At 33.6% G+C, this 17945-nt stretch overlaps 2 protein-coding genes across 2 annotated transcripts; both read right to left on the bottom strand.

Moving 5' to 3' along the window:
• Positions 1-3801: 3801 nt before the first annotated feature.
• On the bottom strand, positions 3802-10317 carry LOC139516465 (loricrin-like). The gene is made up of 6 exons (XM_071306601.1): positions 10199-10317; positions 8753-9035; positions 8214-8464; positions 7586-8074; positions 6194-6212; positions 3802-3923 (listed from the first exon to the last, which is right to left on the bottom strand). The coding sequence occupies exons 1-5, from the start codon at positions 10257-10259 to the stop codon at positions 6205-6207; spliced, it is 1092 nt and encodes a 363-aa protein (XP_071162702.1). The 5' UTR covers positions 10260-10317; the 3' UTR covers positions 3802-3923; positions 6194-6204.
• Positions 10318-14245: 3928 nt separating this feature from the next.
• On the bottom strand, positions 14246-17945 carry LOC139516501 (GATA zinc finger domain-containing protein 14-like). The gene is made up of 2 exons (XM_071306651.1): positions 17861-17945; positions 14246-16978 (listed from the first exon to the last, which is right to left on the bottom strand). Exons 1-2 carry the CDS (start codon positions 17898-17900, stop codon positions 14376-14378), a joined length of 2643 nt encoding a protein of 880 aa, XP_071162752.1. The 5' UTR covers positions 17901-17945; the 3' UTR covers positions 14246-14375.

Below are 17945 nucleotides of genomic sequence, written 5' to 3'. Positions count from 1 at the left end.
CTGACCATACACAAAAATGTAAATATTGTATTTAACGATGCCATGATAAATATATTTAGTCCTAAATAAGGGTAAATAGAATTATTTTATCAGTATAAGATAAGGATAGTGATCTAGTTGACCTTGATCGTTACTAAACTATATCCTATTATTATGAATGGTCTAATTTTAACGTAAGTTCACACAAATCGCAATCATTCCTGTATGACAATTGAAAACAAAAATATTAATGTAATATTTCAATCGTACTTCACTGCGTGACTGTACAGTAATAGCCATCATGAACCGACTTCTGTATGGTTTGATAATATTAAAACAATAAAACAAGTTTTTAGACTCCTCTAGCAAAATAAGCTTGTGATCTGTGCTTATAATGGTTGTTTCTGACTGTTATATCGTTTTTCTTACTTTTCTAATATTCAGCATACATGTTAGTTTAGAAGTTTTTTAAAGCGTTTGAAACGCAATATATCAAAACATCTGTAATGTTTTTTGAATGATAATATTACATACAAAAACACTATTAAAACACCTCAATTTTATTTACTGGTATATCAAACGTGTCTTTCAATCAGTATATTAAACTCAGAATTAGAAATACTAAAAGTACCCAATGATCATTAATTTCTACTCAAAACTAAGGTATATTGCATACGAAGTGGTCATAATTTCCCCATTTTCAACATACCATTTCTGAGTAATAAAATCAATGATACCATTACAACATACCACCAACACACTGGCTTCGGTGTGTACATATTGCAGTTCATATTTTATACTTAAACGCTTCTTTCAAAAATAAAAGATTTTGTTGTGTTACTTGTTCTTACAAAATTTACCGGAGTTATTTTGTAACGAATTCCGCTCTTGATGAGATAAAACAGCAATAAAAGCTATATCCCTTTGCTTATTGTGTGTTTTTTTGTTGTGAAAGTGCTATTGTTTTCTCATAGATTGATACTCTATATATCCTTTGTTTTGTTTTGTTTTTATACGCCCGTCAAAATTTTGACGGGACGTATTATGGTATACAAATGTCCGGTGTCCGTCCGTCCGTCTGTCCGGCGTAAACATGTCGCACCGTAACTTGAGAACGACTTATCTAAATTTCATGAAACTTAATATAGTTGTTTTTTTATGATGTCAAATGTTATGTATACTTTTTGGTGAAAATAAGATTTAAACTTTTTGAGGTACGGCACTTTGTAACTAAATCAGGGGTGTGTTTTTTTCACATGTCGCACCGTATCTCAAAAACGATTCTTGATTATTGCTTAAAAATTTTCTTAAAACTTTACACACTTCTTAGTTATATTTATCTCAATATCTGTATACTTTTTGGTGATGATTCAAAATTCCATTTTTGAGTTATTGAGTATTTTGTAAAAAAAAAAAGGGGGGGAGGGGTTTTTTACATGTCGCGCCGTATCTCAAAAACGATTTATGATTATTGCTTAAAACTTTACACACTTTTTTGTTATATTAATATAAAAATCTGCATACTTTTTGGTGATGATTCAAAATTTCATTTTTGAGTTATTGAGTATTTTGTAAAAAAGGGGAGGTTTTTTTTTTTACATGTCGCGCCGTATCTCAAAAACAATTTATGATTATTGCTTGAAACTGTACACACTTCTTTGTTATATTAATCTAAAGATCTATATACTTTTTGGTTTGATTCAAAATTTTATTTTAGTGATATTTGTAAAAAAAAAACAGGGTGGGGGGTTTCACATGTCCCGCCGTGTCTCAGAAACAATAAATGGTTATTGCTTAAAACTTTCTCAGAAACTATTTATGATTATTGCATAAAACTTCCACACAAGACGACTGGCGTATCATGCGCTCATGGCGCAGCTGTTTATTTATTTAAATTCTCACTCATGTTTATGTCTCCCAGGAGTTAGCTGGCATCACAGCTAGATTTGATGTATGGTGTTGGGGTTATTCCTTTGAATCAATTTTTATTGTTGATGAGTTTCTGATTTATTGTTAGTTGCCTAATGTTCAATAACACATAAGAATTATTCCTTGTTTCAGGGAGGCTCGTGTAACTCAGTGTAGTGTTATGTGAAATGCTTATTGCACCTATTGTCTTCTCTCGATTTTTTAATTATTTTTTTTCGTTTTCATGCCATGGTATTGTCGGGTTTCCATTTTGTGAATTTTGATTGTTCTGTCGCCTTTGTTTAGTTCTTATGATATTTTACGATACAATTTCTGAAATGGAGTGTAATTAAGCTTATAAATTCCATATTCTTCGTGTTTGCAGGCTCATGCCGCTACAAGGCAGCACTCGCACCCGCAAAGTGGAAAGGGATTAATATAAGATGCAATAATTTGTTTACCAATCCACTATAAATATATGTTTAAACTAAAGATGACCATTTAAACCTGAAAACAGTTCTAAACATGTATTAATCTTTTCTATATTGAACTGAAAAAAATTCTAAAATAATCTCTCTGAGTATGTTTTCGCCAGTAACAGTAGATCTAGTTAATATTCTTTATTGTTTTCACATTTAGCTATTTCTTATCTTATCTAGGTCCAAATAAATTACAATTGACCAATTCGTTTTAGGCTTTTTAGAAGACACACACAGACGACATACCCCGAGTGATTACAATAAGTAATTTATACAGTATCTAGATAATCTTATATTAAATAGCAGCAGCAACTTTATGAGCCTTACCATTGGTCATTTATTTGGTTTTGCTTTGACACTCGCAAATTGAATTTTGTTAAGGATCACCGATGAATTGCGCCTTTACACAAATGATGAATCACCCAATGATAGGGTTTAGCAGAATAAAATGCACATAGCATATTAGAAGGTTGAGCGAGACCGTAACTATATATGAAGGAAAATTTTACGATAGCTATCTTAACAATATATGCGCCTGACGTTCAAAATTTTATTACTGTCAAATATCTATGATGAGTGTTTCCATCGTCAATGTCACTGCTAGTGGAAGTTTCTTTAATAGTTATCCCACGATGGCGCGGTGTGTCAGTGTAAGATCACCCCGATGGCCGGCATATACACTGGATTTTTTCTACGTGAATTTTGATGCATAGTCTTTTCCGTATAATTAATTATAACTTTTACAGTGGATGTGTCCTTCCCGCCAAAATGTTTCAGAACAAAGGAAAGCATGCATAACAAAGACACTTAAACTGGGGTGATCTGGAAGGGGTGATCCGGCTCAGATCACCCCTGTTAGAACAAAGGAGCTGGGATGTAATCTCCCAGTGTATCACGGTAACCAACCTACTATAGTCTGTGTTGACATGAATTAACCTGTTTATAACACTTTGAATCTTCCATATCCTAAGGCAGGTATAGATTACTTTAAATGTATTTGACAAAACCTTTTGGAACTTTTGCCCTAAATGCTCTTCAACTTCGTTCTTAATTTGGCTTTTTAAACTTTTTTTTCTCACTCTTGAAAGCGTAACATGAGTCTTTTGTAGACGAAACGCGCTTCTGGCCTACAAATCCTTGTATCTATGATGACTATATAATATGGTCTCAGTAAAAAAAAAAAACATTTTTTTTTTACATATATGATCAAAATTTAAGAAGATGAAAATGTTCCATTATTTTAACAACAGCATAAAGACAAAAAGAAGAATTACAATCATAATTTACAAAGGATCGAGACCATGACCATCGCCGCTCATGAGAGATAGCAAACTCTTAACATAATGACGCAGTATCTAGATTAAAAGAAGAATATCATTAAAAAAAATATCATGTAAACCATAAAAGAAATATTGACACATCTAAGACAAAACAAATTATTAGGATTTGTGTTTATTAAAAACAAATTTCTGTACAAAATACATTTTATGATTCCTGAATTATGTTTAATATCATATGATAGCTCTTTTTTGGTTTCTGTAGCATAGTTAACTGCATCTGTAAGTAAATAAAAGAGAATATTGAAATTAGTTTACCATGCACTCGTTTTGTTATCTATTGCAAGTTATAGGGGATGAACCATTTATTTCTATGCACCGATTGGTATCAATGTCGATTTTTTTGTTTAAATCTATATCGATAATCCTGTCAAACTTTCTGCATATTCCAGGTTTAACTTGATTCAATAAAAATAACGATTTAATAAATATTAGCTTTAGGGGAATGATGGAAAATGTCAAGTTTTTAAGGGAGCTACCATTTGATTTTTAGGGGGGGGGGGGGGGGGGCTAGGATGAAATTTGAAAAAATAGGCAGGACAGGAGTTTTGAGTAAAAACAAAAGGCAGGATGAGACACTTGCAAAAAAAAAGTCAGGACGACAATGTAGGTAACAAAAAGTCTGGATAAATTAAAAAAAAAAGGCAGGACCGAACAGAGTGAAAAATAAAAAGGCAGGACAGAGATTACAGCTACAAAAAAATGCAGGACAAAATTTTTCATCCTAGCCCCCCCCCCCCCCCCCCCCCATAAAAATCAAATGGTAGCTCCCTAAATAACTTTGAAATATGATTGTACCGTGAGGGCCGTGATAGTGATACTGAACAAAAACGCATGTACACTGTGGTTTGAAGCTTAAGAAAAGGTTTAAGCTCGCTTGGTTAAGAGAACCAGAATGAGTCATTGCCACCACATGACGTCTGTTGCCTTTATGAAAATCTTCACATCTGAAAAACTCAGTTATATTCTTAATTGTTGTGAGTGCAAGTTTTATTAGTATTTTTTAAGGGCGTTGAGATATTTGCTTATCTGTGAATTTTGTTTTCTTTTAAATTGCTAGAGTTTGTTTGTTTTGGTATTTTTGTGGCGGGGGTGTTATACAAATTGTCACAGTAAAATTTATGACGAAAGAACATTGATTTTAATTGAAAAATTGAAAATTGCGACCCCGGTATAAACTTATCAATACCTTGAAAAAAATAAAAAGTAGTTAGCAACTTAGTAATATTGCAGTAATACTAGTAATTAAAACACTTATTTCAGGTTCAGGATTGTACAAGGTTTTAAAATTTCAACAGTTAAATAGTAACCACGACTGCACATCACAGCTGTTGGGATCAAAAATGATTTTTTTCTCATTTGACTTTTTATCCTACTTAAATTGAGAATGGAAAAGGGGAATGTGTCAAAGAGTCAACAAACCCGACCAAAGAGCAGAAAACAGCCGAAGTAATGCAAAATCGTTTTAAAATTGCATCATATATTCTTTTCTTTTTTGTATTCTTCTAGGCTCCATCATCTTCCAGATTTCGAGCTTCTTAGTGAAGCAAACATTGGCCACACCTCTCTAAATTAAATGTTGTTGAATCGAAACGCCTATTGTCGAATTAAAAAAAACCGCTGTTCTTATGAAAGGTATTAAAGTCTTACTTGTGTCAGAATGTATGTTACGTATATTGTTTTCGTTATTGTGGTGTTTGTTTGTTGTTTCATTGACGTATACTGCGCATCTGCTAGCTTTAACTTTTCATGTACTTAAGCGTCTCGTTTAGATTTATAGAGTACGGATAATCTACTTCAAGCCACTGAAGTACAAACCAAAGTCAATTGACCTTAAACAGTGTTGACACGTGTGTTACAGCATTCCTGGTTTTGATGCTTTCAAACTTCTTATGCATATTTATTTTTTCAAAACAGAAACAAGTGTCGCGTGCACTTAAATAAGTATCATACAATATCAATACAATGCAAAAGCAGCCATTTTTCAAAGTTCATTCTTGACTTCAAAGCAAAATAGCCTTTCAGTAGACTAGGTAACACATGTTTCGGTGTTAACACTTAAAACTATAGAAGTTCGCCAACCCCTTAGGAAGTTGCAGCCATAGATTTAGCACCACAATTTAAAAAAAATAAAAATAAACATGATTTGAAGTTCAACCATCAAAAATGTATGCCACTACAAATAACCCTTCACCATCACGTGCAAATAAGCTACCCTTTACCAACATTTGCATATGAGTTATCCTTTGCGCATATAATCACTCATTACCAATACGTTGTCCATAATGATGCACGAAATATTTGCTGCTGGACTTACACAACAATAAATCAATCAATAATTACCAACACGTGCATATAAGTTATCCCTTAGCCATTATGTTCAAATTACTTATTCCCAACATGTGCACGCCTGCTTCCATTAATGCACGCACAAATAACTTTTACCAACACGTGCAAAACCTTGTTTCATTGACCTTTTAAAGTACTTACACTTGTAAATATTATAACCCTATTAAAGACAGAAAGTAAAAGTTACAATCCTATAAAGGACTAAAAAAATTAAGTACTTAATATAAAGATTATAAACATAGATTTAAGCATTAGTATATAAATTATACGAGCAAGTCAATAAGGACCAACCACATAGGTTAAAATTTGTTTTGAAATTTTTAATCGGATAATTAACGAATTTTTATTTTACACTTTTATTTGTTTGGTAACGAAGACATGTCAATGGGTACATCAAATTTGAAAACAGGCGGTGAAATGCGCGCGAAAAGGGCTATACACCATCTACGTTCTTAAATCTTCTACCTTTTTTGTAAATTCTGAAACAGATTTCCGACAAGAAAATTGTGAAATGAGTAAACGTTCTCCAAATGATAAATCTTTCAATTTGAGCATTCTGATAATAAGTTAGTTACATATCATAGAGAAGTATAAAGTATTATTAGGTGTGATTGCAAAAGTACTAGATCCATGTCTGTAAATTTGTTCATTTTCCTATATAATCTGAATACAATTAAACATTCGATATACCATGTATACGTAAACGAGAGAAAACCTAGCGATACATATAGAAACAAGAATGTGTCCTCAGTACACGAATGCCCCACTCGCACTATCATTTTCCGTGTTCAGTGGACCGTGAAATTGGGGTAAAAACTCTAATTTGGCATTAAAATTAGAAAGATCATATCATAGGGAACATGTGTACTAAGTTTGAAGTCGATTGGACTTCAACTTCATCAAAAACTACCTTGACCAAAAACTTTAACCTGGAGCGGGACAGACGGACAAACAGACAGACGGACGGACGGACGGACGCACAGACCAGAAAACATAATGCCCCTCTACTATCGTAGGTGGGGCATAAAAATCTTGATGCCAACCTCATATTTTAAATGATGGAAGCATCCATATCATATCTCAGGTTCAAAATCATTTGAGTATAGACAAGTTACGAATCAATTGAACAGAAAATACAAAACGATTTTTTATCGAGACCTAAATTTCTATTCAAAATGAAACAAAAAGAAGCACAACGGGCTAGCTATTACAATTCAACTCATAAGTATATAATACATGTAAAATAAAGACAACATCGATGTTTGGAGCATTTCTGGATGCCAGGAGCATTTCTGGATGCCAATGTTTTGAATATGTTTTGTTTTTTTAAAGATTTGAGGTACTGTTCTTTTCTTATATATCTGGGTGACAGCAGTGCATTGAAATGAAATGCATAGCAACACATCACACTATTTATAATAAAGAATTTGAATTTCTTCCTTCTGATTATGTATTTACTTGTAATTTTAACTTACATGTTCGAAACATTTTCCTTTCTATGAAATTTTATTGATTATATAAATGACATAATACCTCTCTTTCCTAATTGGTTTTGTGGATTAAAGAAGTTGAATGTTTTGGAGTTGAATTGATCTGGATCAAATCCACCGGCGCTTCCCCCACTTTGACCCAATTTTGATGAGGATGGGTCCAACATGTTGGCTTGTAATTGGTTAACTTTATTTGCGTCGAATTTTGGTGGCTGGCTTCCTCCACTACTGCTACCGCTGCTACCACCTCCGCCACTAGTTTGTGCTTTTGGGTTAAAGAAATTAAACTTCATTGTGTTGAACTGGTCTGGGTTAAACATAGCTCCGCCACCGCCACCAGAACCCAGCTGTGACTTGGAAGGATCTAACATACTGGATTGTATCTGGTTTACCTTATTAGGGTCGAAGTTTGGTGGCTGACTTCCACTGCTTGAACTTCCACCGCTACTTCCGCCGGAACTAGCACCACTACTTGCGCCGGAACTAGCACCACTACTTCCGCCGGAACTACTTTGACTTGTCTGTCGTCTACCTGTTTAATAAAAATTAAATAATACAGTAAATTGCGCATTACAGCTATCGTATAATATTGAATCAGGAATTAGATGTGTAATTGGGTTATTTTTTTGGATTAAAATTTACAAAAACATAAATAAAGATGGAATACATACGCCTCCCTGCTGTCATTTGACTAGGGTTCAGGAAATTAAATAACATGCTGTTGATCTGGTCGGGGTTAAAACCACTGCCCCCTCCTCCGCCTGATCCTAGCTGCAGTTTTGATGGATCTAGAAAACTGGCTTGTATTTGGTTGACTTTGTTTGGATCAAAATTTGGAATTTGGGCACCGCCACTGCTGCTACCGCCACCAGAACTACTACTGGAACCACTACCACTGCTGTTAGACCCTCCTCCGCTAGAACTGAAATACAACAGTATAATAAATGATAGTTCTTATTCAGTTCGTTCAATTCTATAATTGAGTGTCGAAAGACATCGAAGGGTTATTCTAACTCATTTATAGTAGGGGTGATATCCTGTGCTCCGGAAAGTTAAGAAGATTCTGCTCCACGTGTGGCACCATAAATATTAGACTACTATATTTTTATTTGAGAAAATATGACAACATAGCAAGTCATTATGTTCTATTGATCAAATGCACTATTGCCAGACCCATGTGTTTGGTAAGAAAATCTCGGTATCTAAATACCTTTGCTGACTTCCGCCGCCAAGAAACTGTGATGGATTTAACAAAAACTGAGGAGGTTGAATATTCTGTGATGCTGATCCACTGGAGCTACCACCGGAACCTCCTGGTGTACCACCAGAACTTCCTCCACTCTGAGTAACTCCACCGGAACCTCCACCGCTCTGGGTAACTCCACCGGAACCTCCACTGCTTGGTATCACTCCACCAGAACCTCCACCAGTCTGAGTCACTCCTCCAGAACCCCCACCTGATGTTCCCCCGGATGTGCTGTTTGCTTGTCGCACTGAAAAGAAATGAAAATATTGATAACATTTCTGTTAAAAAGAATGTATCCTTCTAGGTTGTTTTTTTAGTAAGGTCTAGGCATTTTGAAAGTACGTACACAATGAAAATGAAGGGCATAAACTTAAAGCTTTAATTAGAACTTGCAAGATTACCACCTGACATGACATTTTAACTCTAATTCAAATTTCCGTGAAAATAAAAAAAACTTGTATAAACTAGCGAAAAATCACGCGATTTCGGGAAGTCTTTTCGTACCTATTATAATGATTTAAAGCATAAAAATAAAAAAAATACTTCCATCGTTAAAGTTAGTCTAGTATTATACATGTTTTATATTTTTTTGTATTTTGCTATTTAATAGATATGGGAAGATGTGGTGTGAGTGCCAATGAGACAACCATCCATCCAATTAACAATTTATAAAAGTAAACCATTATAGGTCCATGTACGGCCTTCAAGACGGAGCCTTGGCTGTAACCGAACAAAAAGCTATAAAGGGCCCCAAAATTACTAGTGTAAAACCATTCAAACGGGAAAACCAACGGTTTAAAAACGCATTTGTCATTCGTCAACATATCGTATATGTTTTGTTTTTTGCATTTTCAAACTGCTTTTACCATGTAATCTCACTGAGTCTCATTATAAATAATTTTTTATTACGATTTTTTTAATTCGATTATTATGGATTTAATATGTTGTGGCATATTTTCGTAACCATGTTCTTTTATCCGAACCGTCCGTTTCTGTTTTTTATCTGTCATTTGAGCCTATTTTGATCTAAACTTTGATAAAAAAAAAAAAAAACGAAATTTCTAATTGAAATAAGGAAGGCTTAAATTAGTTGGAACAATTAAAATTTAGAATAGCAAAACATTATTTAGTAATGAACTGAACAAATAAATACTACTATGACTTCATGTAAATGTATAACGATGAATCTTCACTTATAGATGTGAATCAAAGAAGCTATGTGATTTTTTTTTAAGTCATGTACAGGCGAAATCATATTAAATTTGAATTAATTTCAAAGGTAAGGGAATGGTCACAAAAATCTAATAGAAACAATGAACTTTTTTTAATAATATTTTGTTTAAAGACTTTTGGGGTTTTCCCTTTTGTTTACGTTCAGCATGAAATTTCCTTCCAAAAATATAAACTTACCACTAATGGCGAATGCATGGCTGACCAATAATGTCGACAATATCACCGTTGTCCACGCCATATTCGGTGTGAATTATGAATGAAATTTTAGGATTATTTTAATATTTGAAGGTCGCAGGTGAGAACTCGTATCAAAAGTTCATGTCTTCGATAACATACTTTCGGCAGGTGGAATTGATATGGGATCATTCAACCCTTACTTATCTTCACAAAGAAATTTATGTGAAAACTGAAAAAATTTTCATGTCACAAAATCATGAAATCGGCTATCAAACTTGTATTTCATGTTTTCACTAATCACTACTTCGTTTGCACAAAAGTTGTCTGATCTTGGAGCGCGAAGTCATTATATTCGTTAAAAGGATGGTGTATCTAAATTTTATAAACCAAGTTTTTTTTTTTGGCAAATAAAAATATATAGAGTTAATGAAATATGTAATAATTAGATAACGATGGAAAAATTATATTTTTTTTTCACTTGTAATTTAAAATCGTTTTCACAAACTGTAACACAACATGCACCGTCTTCAGTGCATTAGACCAATCGGAAAACTATGCTAGTAAAATTTGTAACGAATGGGTAAGGCTTGCATCAGAATGTAGCATATGAATATCTGCTTTAAGTGGTACAATACGGGAACTGTTGACCAAACTTTTAATACGATTATACTGGAAACCAAGTTTTAATTTCTACCAAATTATTCAAACCGATTTCAATTACAATGCAAAACTCCTGACTTAAAATGTTTAGCTATACAAATTTTATTTTCTAGGTTGATGTTCGGGATTTGTATTATGTTTTGCAACTTAAAATTATTATGGTAAGGATGTCGGGTAGTTTTGAATCTGGTCATGTAAAAAATGATTAGTGGTTTAGATATTAAATCACAATTTATTTGGCTAATGTCCTCTAAAGATATTTTCATACTCTAGAAACTCGGAGAATTATTTGAAAATTTATCCTCATACAGAAAATTTTCCTTAAATGATATATAGATATAGTAATGCCCAGTGACCCCCCTTTTTTAACCTAGTTATATTACTAAACACTGTGCTTGTGTCTTAATCATATTGAATCACTTGTAATCATTTATTTGTATGTAATTAATGTTGATTGTTCTGCTCCTTGTGGGCGCTTTGATTAGCAATAAAATATATTTGAATTTGAATTTGAATTTGTAAGATAAGGAGCAAAATAATTTATTTGAATTGTATCATAAAAAAAACTAAAAGAAAACAATTAATGAAGGTTCAAAATGTAAGAGTTAAGTATTTGTCACATTTCAAATAAAGCCACTGCATGGTGCTTGCCACGATATTGATGCAAACGATGCTTCTAAAGGTGGTACCCAACACCACTGGGAGATAACTCTGTAAAAATCATATAAACGTTTTAATCACGTTGTATTGATAAAGAAATATTACGCTTCCCAATGATAAAAAAAATAGTGTTTGTAAAATTGCTATGTATCCAATGAAAGGTTTCCGAGAGAATGTGAGGTGCAAAGATTTTGAAATCAAAGGGGTCAAAGTAAATATTTTGTCCAAATTTTATGAAAATTAAACGAGCCAATTATATTTTAGTCAAAGTGTTAGGTTCCACCTTAAATTGAGGTACAACCTTTTAGCGGCTAAAATTACTGAAACTTAATTAATGAAAACAGTTAGACGATAATGTTATTGGCAGTAACAGTGACTGGAGCTGTTCCTATGTCCTAGTATCTAAACAAGATAACGCTGTTTGTAATTGATTTCAGACAAGTTAATTCGGTTTCAAAACAAGGTTTTATCTTGTTCCTAGGATTGACCATTCCATTGATAAGATTCAGCATGAAAAATATCATCAAATTTCTGTTATTCTAAAAGTCAATTACAGGTGTCATTGACAATGAAGTTGGTAATGAAAAATTACCAACATCTTTTCAGCAAATACTGGAAATTGTTATAGAATATAGTGTGTGGTGATTTTTTTAAAGACAAAAAAAGTTATATAATACTTTGCTTTATAGCCACACCCTATTAAGTCATGATATATTCACTGCTTATCCTTGTAGTACGGAGTGTGTATGTAATCACATTTTTGTACATTCTTTGTGTAACCACTTATTGTGTTTTTGGATAAGCACATACCAGTTGTGCATTATATACCTGTTGTGCATCAGACAAGATATATTTTACAAGTTTACAAAAGCAAGTGACGGATGTTCAGAAAGTGTTGTCAATGTCAATATGTTCTGTCCTATTTGATTATGTTCAAAGAGAGAGCGAGGAAAATATTTTATTTTATTTTCATCAGAAATGGATACTTTAACAAACGATACCTGGGTTTGGTGAGAGGGCTCAGCATTTTCTAAATTTCATTCTACAAAATCGTGATTTTGGGAGGCACAAATAATTCGGTAACACTATTAAAGTTAAGTTCCCGAATCATACTATTTTACAAAAAGACTTAGGTTGCCGTTTTCTTAGGCATGAAAAAAACCCATCTATATATTTGATGTTCAATTTTAAAATTCACCATCTTCTACCATTATGCAGTTGTGGGGCGAGATTGGATTATAGGAACTTAAATATTTTTGCACCTGTTTATTATCATCATCGAGTGACGAAAACTTCGAAACGATAAAACCCTAGTTTATTGGTCAGAAAAAGTTTAACTATTTGTTTTTCGTTCTTTTTTTTTACATAAATAAGGCCGTTAGTTTTCTCGTTTGAATTGTTTTATATTGTCTTATCGGGGCCTTTTATAGCTGACTATGCGGTATGGGCTTTGCTCATTGTTGAAGGCCGTACGGTGACCTATAGTTGTTAATGTCTGTGTCATTTTGGTCTTTTGTGGATAGTTGTCTCATTGGCAATAATACCACTTCTTCTTTTTTATATTAACTAGACCTCAGTCCATGTACCTTATCTCAAGCAAAACACCTCACCAGTAGCTGGTTTTTTTTTGTTTTTTTTTTTGTTTTTTTATTTTAAGAAAACGTACGGTTGATGCCGGATCACGTATAGTCTCTTTTAAATTTGTTCATACCTTTTGGAGAAGTGTGGCAATTTTGAGTCTGACATATAATGCAAAAAGGGATACTTTTATAAAATTGCGGAAATCCTTGTCTTTATATTTTTAGCCATGGCGATTTCACTTTGTTTATAATCTATGAGTTTGACTACACCTCTGGTATCTTTCTTCCCTCTTTTACATTTATTCAGTTTGACAATTTAATCAATTAAACCATTCATGGAAGTTGCCGAAGTATATATATTCCATATCAAGTTAGCGAATGTAGTTCATAAATGTTTCTCGTTTCTCGTTTTTTTATATAGATCAGACCGTTGGTTTTCTCGTTTGAATGGTTTTACACTAGTAGTTTGTATGACCCTTTATAGCTTGTTGTTCGGTGTGAGCCAAGGCTCCGTGTTGAAGGCCGTAATTTGACCTATGATGGTTTACTTTTACAAATTGGACTTGGATGGAGAGTTGTCTCAATGGCAATCATTACACATTTTTCTATATCTAAATAAAATATTCAACCTTCGTTTTACCAATAATAATTCAATGTAAGTGTACAACTTTTAGCAATACAATTATCGCATGTTAATATGTGAATTACACTTTTTTTTTTTTTAATCTTGTGGACTCACAAAGCAAGTTTGTTAACATTTTCTTCTCGCCTTAAATATGCATGAAATATTTGCCATCAAATGTTCGTTAAGCATTCATGCTTAATCGAAATTAGTTTTACGAAGACCACCTTCTATAAACATTCCTCTGTGGGAGAGAGCAAGGGAAGAAGTCATATTTATACACATATTTTTATTTTTTTTAACGTTTCCGACGTGAATGCACATTTGTTCAAATTACTGAACGCAAAATGGAGCAAAAATAACAAAAGTGAAATAGTCAATCTGCATATCAGATTTACCTTGATACAAAGAGAATTAATAAACATTAAGAGGTAGAAAATGCATGAACATAAAGGGATCAAAATCTTTCAAGCCTGATTTACATGCAAGTTTATCCCAAAAAAAAAAGATATCAGTATATTTAAGAACAAACGATACCAACAATAGCTAAACTGTCTACTCTTGCAATAAACCATATTGGCCTTCGTAGAAAAAAAACATTGTTTTAGTCAGAAAAAAACATAATATCTATCCTTTTGTTTGTTCGATAATTTCTTTATTTTACTTTCTCATCGCTTCCTTGACCAATTATAGGATTATCAGTCTTGGATGTCCTTTCAACGTTGCCAGGGACTTGTTTCATCATTTCATTAGGACTGAAATGCATGTTAACTTTGTTTACTGCATTTGGATCAAAACTTGCTCCCGATATCAAACCCTTCATGTTACCGATCATAGCCGAAGGACTAAACATCATATTCGTTTGACTTTTATCTGAGATGCCGCCATTTTCTGTCGTATTTTTGTTCGTATTCATCATTGCGTTTGGATTAAACAACATGCCAGCCTTCATTTTACTAGGATCAAATACACCACTATCATCTTTACCTCCAGACAGAAGACCCGGGATAAATCCAGAACCTGAACTGTTTCCTGCAGTTGAGTTTGAATTGTCTTGAAGAAAAGGAGGAAGAAAATTGACATGTAAGTCATTGACTTTATTCGGATCAAATGTATAACTTTCGGCTGTTTTCTTGTCATAGCCAGCATTAGATTCCAACATTTTAGAAGGGTTAAAGTTAATTCTCTCTTTATTTACCACATTTGGATTAAAATATGCTTTATTTACTTCTGTTGGGTTAAATTGTCCACCAAACCCAGAATTCATACTATTTTGCGTACTATTTTTTGAATTTCCAATAATCCCCATATTAACCTTGTTTGCGTCAAAATTTCCTAAGAATTGTGAATTATCAAACTGCCCTGTTGACATGTTATTCATGTTCGTCTGGGCCTTGTCGAATGGGTTAATATATGAATTTTGATTTATTTTATTTGGATCATAAAATGTATTGTAGTTGTTTGACGTCGACCCACTTGAACCATCCATTCCTATTTGCTGATTAGTGTTGAAACTGATTTTTGGTTGGTTACCTGATGAAGGATTAAAATTAAACATCATTCCAAAACTATTCGACGTCTGATGCGTTGTGTTATTGTTGATATTTGATGATCCTGTATTTTGAATATTATTCATTGAGAAAGCCTGCTGATTGACCACGTTAGGGTTATACATTCCTTTATTTACCATCATTTGTAATGTTCGCCCATCTCCTGTCAAAGACCCAGGAACAAATCCATTTTGAGGGTGGTTTGACTGAGCAGGCATAAATTTACTGGATTCACTATGGTTTTCATGGCTATCAGTTGAAGTTGTGAACACAAAAGTAGTCCCTTGAGTTGTAGTATCCATAGTGGCTGTAATGGTTGTCTGTGATTGGCTAGTTGGTGCAAGTGCAGTTTGATTTGTAAGGTTTCCCGGGTTAACTGAATGGTCAGGCTCTGCTGGTAAATCTGATAACATATCTACAAAGGCATATCTATGCTTGATACTTTTTTTACTTTCCTCTGCTCTTTCTACAAAGTTTGTGTCATATTCCGAAAAGTGATTCCCAAGCTCGTCATTATCAGGTTTAAACCCAGGAAAAAGTAAGCCAGGCACAAAACCTGACATTTTCTTCAATGACGGTTGCGGGACAATTTCGGACTGCAATGAAGCTAATGTGTTTTCATTGTTCGGATTTGGGTCATCTGACTTTTTGGCACTGCTCATCAACTTTTTGTTTAAAGTGTCGGCATTGAATAAACTTTGATGTACTGGTGGTAGCGGTGTATTCATATCTTCAACTTGGAACATTTGTCCAGGTTTAAACTTTCCATAGTAGTTGTTAAGTTTATCAGGATCATATGAAAGTTTGTTACTAATATGCGGTGTCCCTTTATTAACAGAAAGCAAGAGTGCATCTGGTTGAAAATTCATTTTTATGTTGTTGAATGAATCAGGGTTGAAGTTGATAGATGTTTGACCATGCATAGGATTAAACATGCCAGGACTGTTTTTGGTATTCGTTTTAATATTTTTCTGTTGATTAGGTGCCCAATTTTGTGGAGAAACATTCTGTTTTACCATATATTTCCCAGCACCTAGTGATGAAGAAGAAGAGCTCATCATTTCTTGCATCAGTGCATCAGGGTCAAACAATTTTGCTTTATTATCTTCATGATTAGAACCAGATGGATGTTGAATTGAAGACGTATCAGGGAAGCTTTGTTCACCCATTCCTGACGTCATCATGAAAACTGGACTCAATTGTTGCTGAGTATTGAACTTTCCAGCATTGCTCATTTGCTGTGGTGGGCGGGGTGTACTTAAGACGTTGTTATCAGTAGGCATAAAACTTCCAGTTTTTTGTCCATAGTTTGAAAGTGTTTTCATTGTTGGTTTCAATGGTTCTACCGTATAATGTTGCTTCTTTGGAACATTGTTTTGTTGCTGTGGCAGGCGATGGATGATGGCGTTTGTATTGATGTTGAGAGGCGCATTACTTCCAAGTTGTACTCCTAGAATTTTCAGCAACTGAAGTGCAGACATACCAGATAGTTGATTCAGCGTTGTTGCAAGACTACCGTGATTTGAGACGGAAGTGGAAACTTTTTCCTGGGATGAGAGTACATGTTCCCCAAGTTGTTCTGTGTTGATTGAATGATTTGGATCTGTCTTTTTGTATGTGCTTTTTCCTGGTATAATTCCAAAAGTTTTTGTGAAATTATCATCTGTCTGGACATTTTGCAGACCTGGTAGTGAAAAACTATAACATCCTGCAAAGATAATTAGTTGTATTCGGTGAAATACATTTAAATGTAGTATTTTAACATAGTACGTTTTTTTTTCTATCTAGATTCTTTTCTAGTTACAATCATTGAGTTGCCGACATGTTAACTTACTGTTTTCACTTCTTAGAATTACTAGGAACGCTCCAGTAACTTAAAAGAACAATACGATTTACTTGAAATTGATGATATCAAATAAGCATAAAAAGGGTAGGATCGGACACAAGATGAAAATCAATTTCGACAGCAAATTAGAATATATAGAAAGTTATACAGTGGTTGTCGTTGGTTGCTGTATGTAATATTTGTTTTTCGAATTGAGTCGACGTGAATCAGACCATTGAGTTTTTTTTCGATTAAAATGTTTCATGTTTTGTCATGTCGGAAACCTGACTACAAGGTATGGGTTAGGATCACTGTTTGAGTCTATAGTTGATTTAATACGCTTTATTTGAACTCTGTTGTGTAGTTGTCCTTTTGGCAATCAAACCACATTGCGTAAAAATTTCGGCATTGTTCCTTAATGAGTTTTTTTTTTAACGAATGATGCTAGTGGGAATATCAGGATTGCGGATTCGATATATCCAGCAGAATTCCAGCAAACACTTTTGCAAGGGGAGAGGTTTCAAAGCTCGTTCGGCGAGTATCCCCATGTGTTCTCTCGGAAAAATAATACATTTACAAAATATAGATCTTAACGATTGTCGTAAACCAGTGTTTTTCAATATAGCCTTAGAGTGGTAAAAAGTTTTGTGTTTTTATGAATAATTATTCACCAATATAAATGAAAGTTTAAGTAATTCACGAAAACACAAAAATGGTTTTCTCAAAATTATCCTGTGTTAAAAAAAACAACACTAAAATACATACCCGATACTAGAATTCCAACAAAGATGGTAAAAACTGTCATTTTCTCAGTTTCGTCTTGATCTTTGATCCGCCATGTAAGAGGTCT

Source organism: Mytilus edulis, chromosome 3 (assembly GCF_963676685.1).
Source record: "Mytilus edulis chromosome 3, xbMytEdul2.2, whole genome shotgun sequence".
Lineage (NCBI taxonomy): Eukaryota > Metazoa > Mollusca > Bivalvia > Mytilida > Mytilidae > Mytilus > Mytilus edulis.
This window is presented reverse-complemented; position numbering and strand designations above follow the sequence as displayed.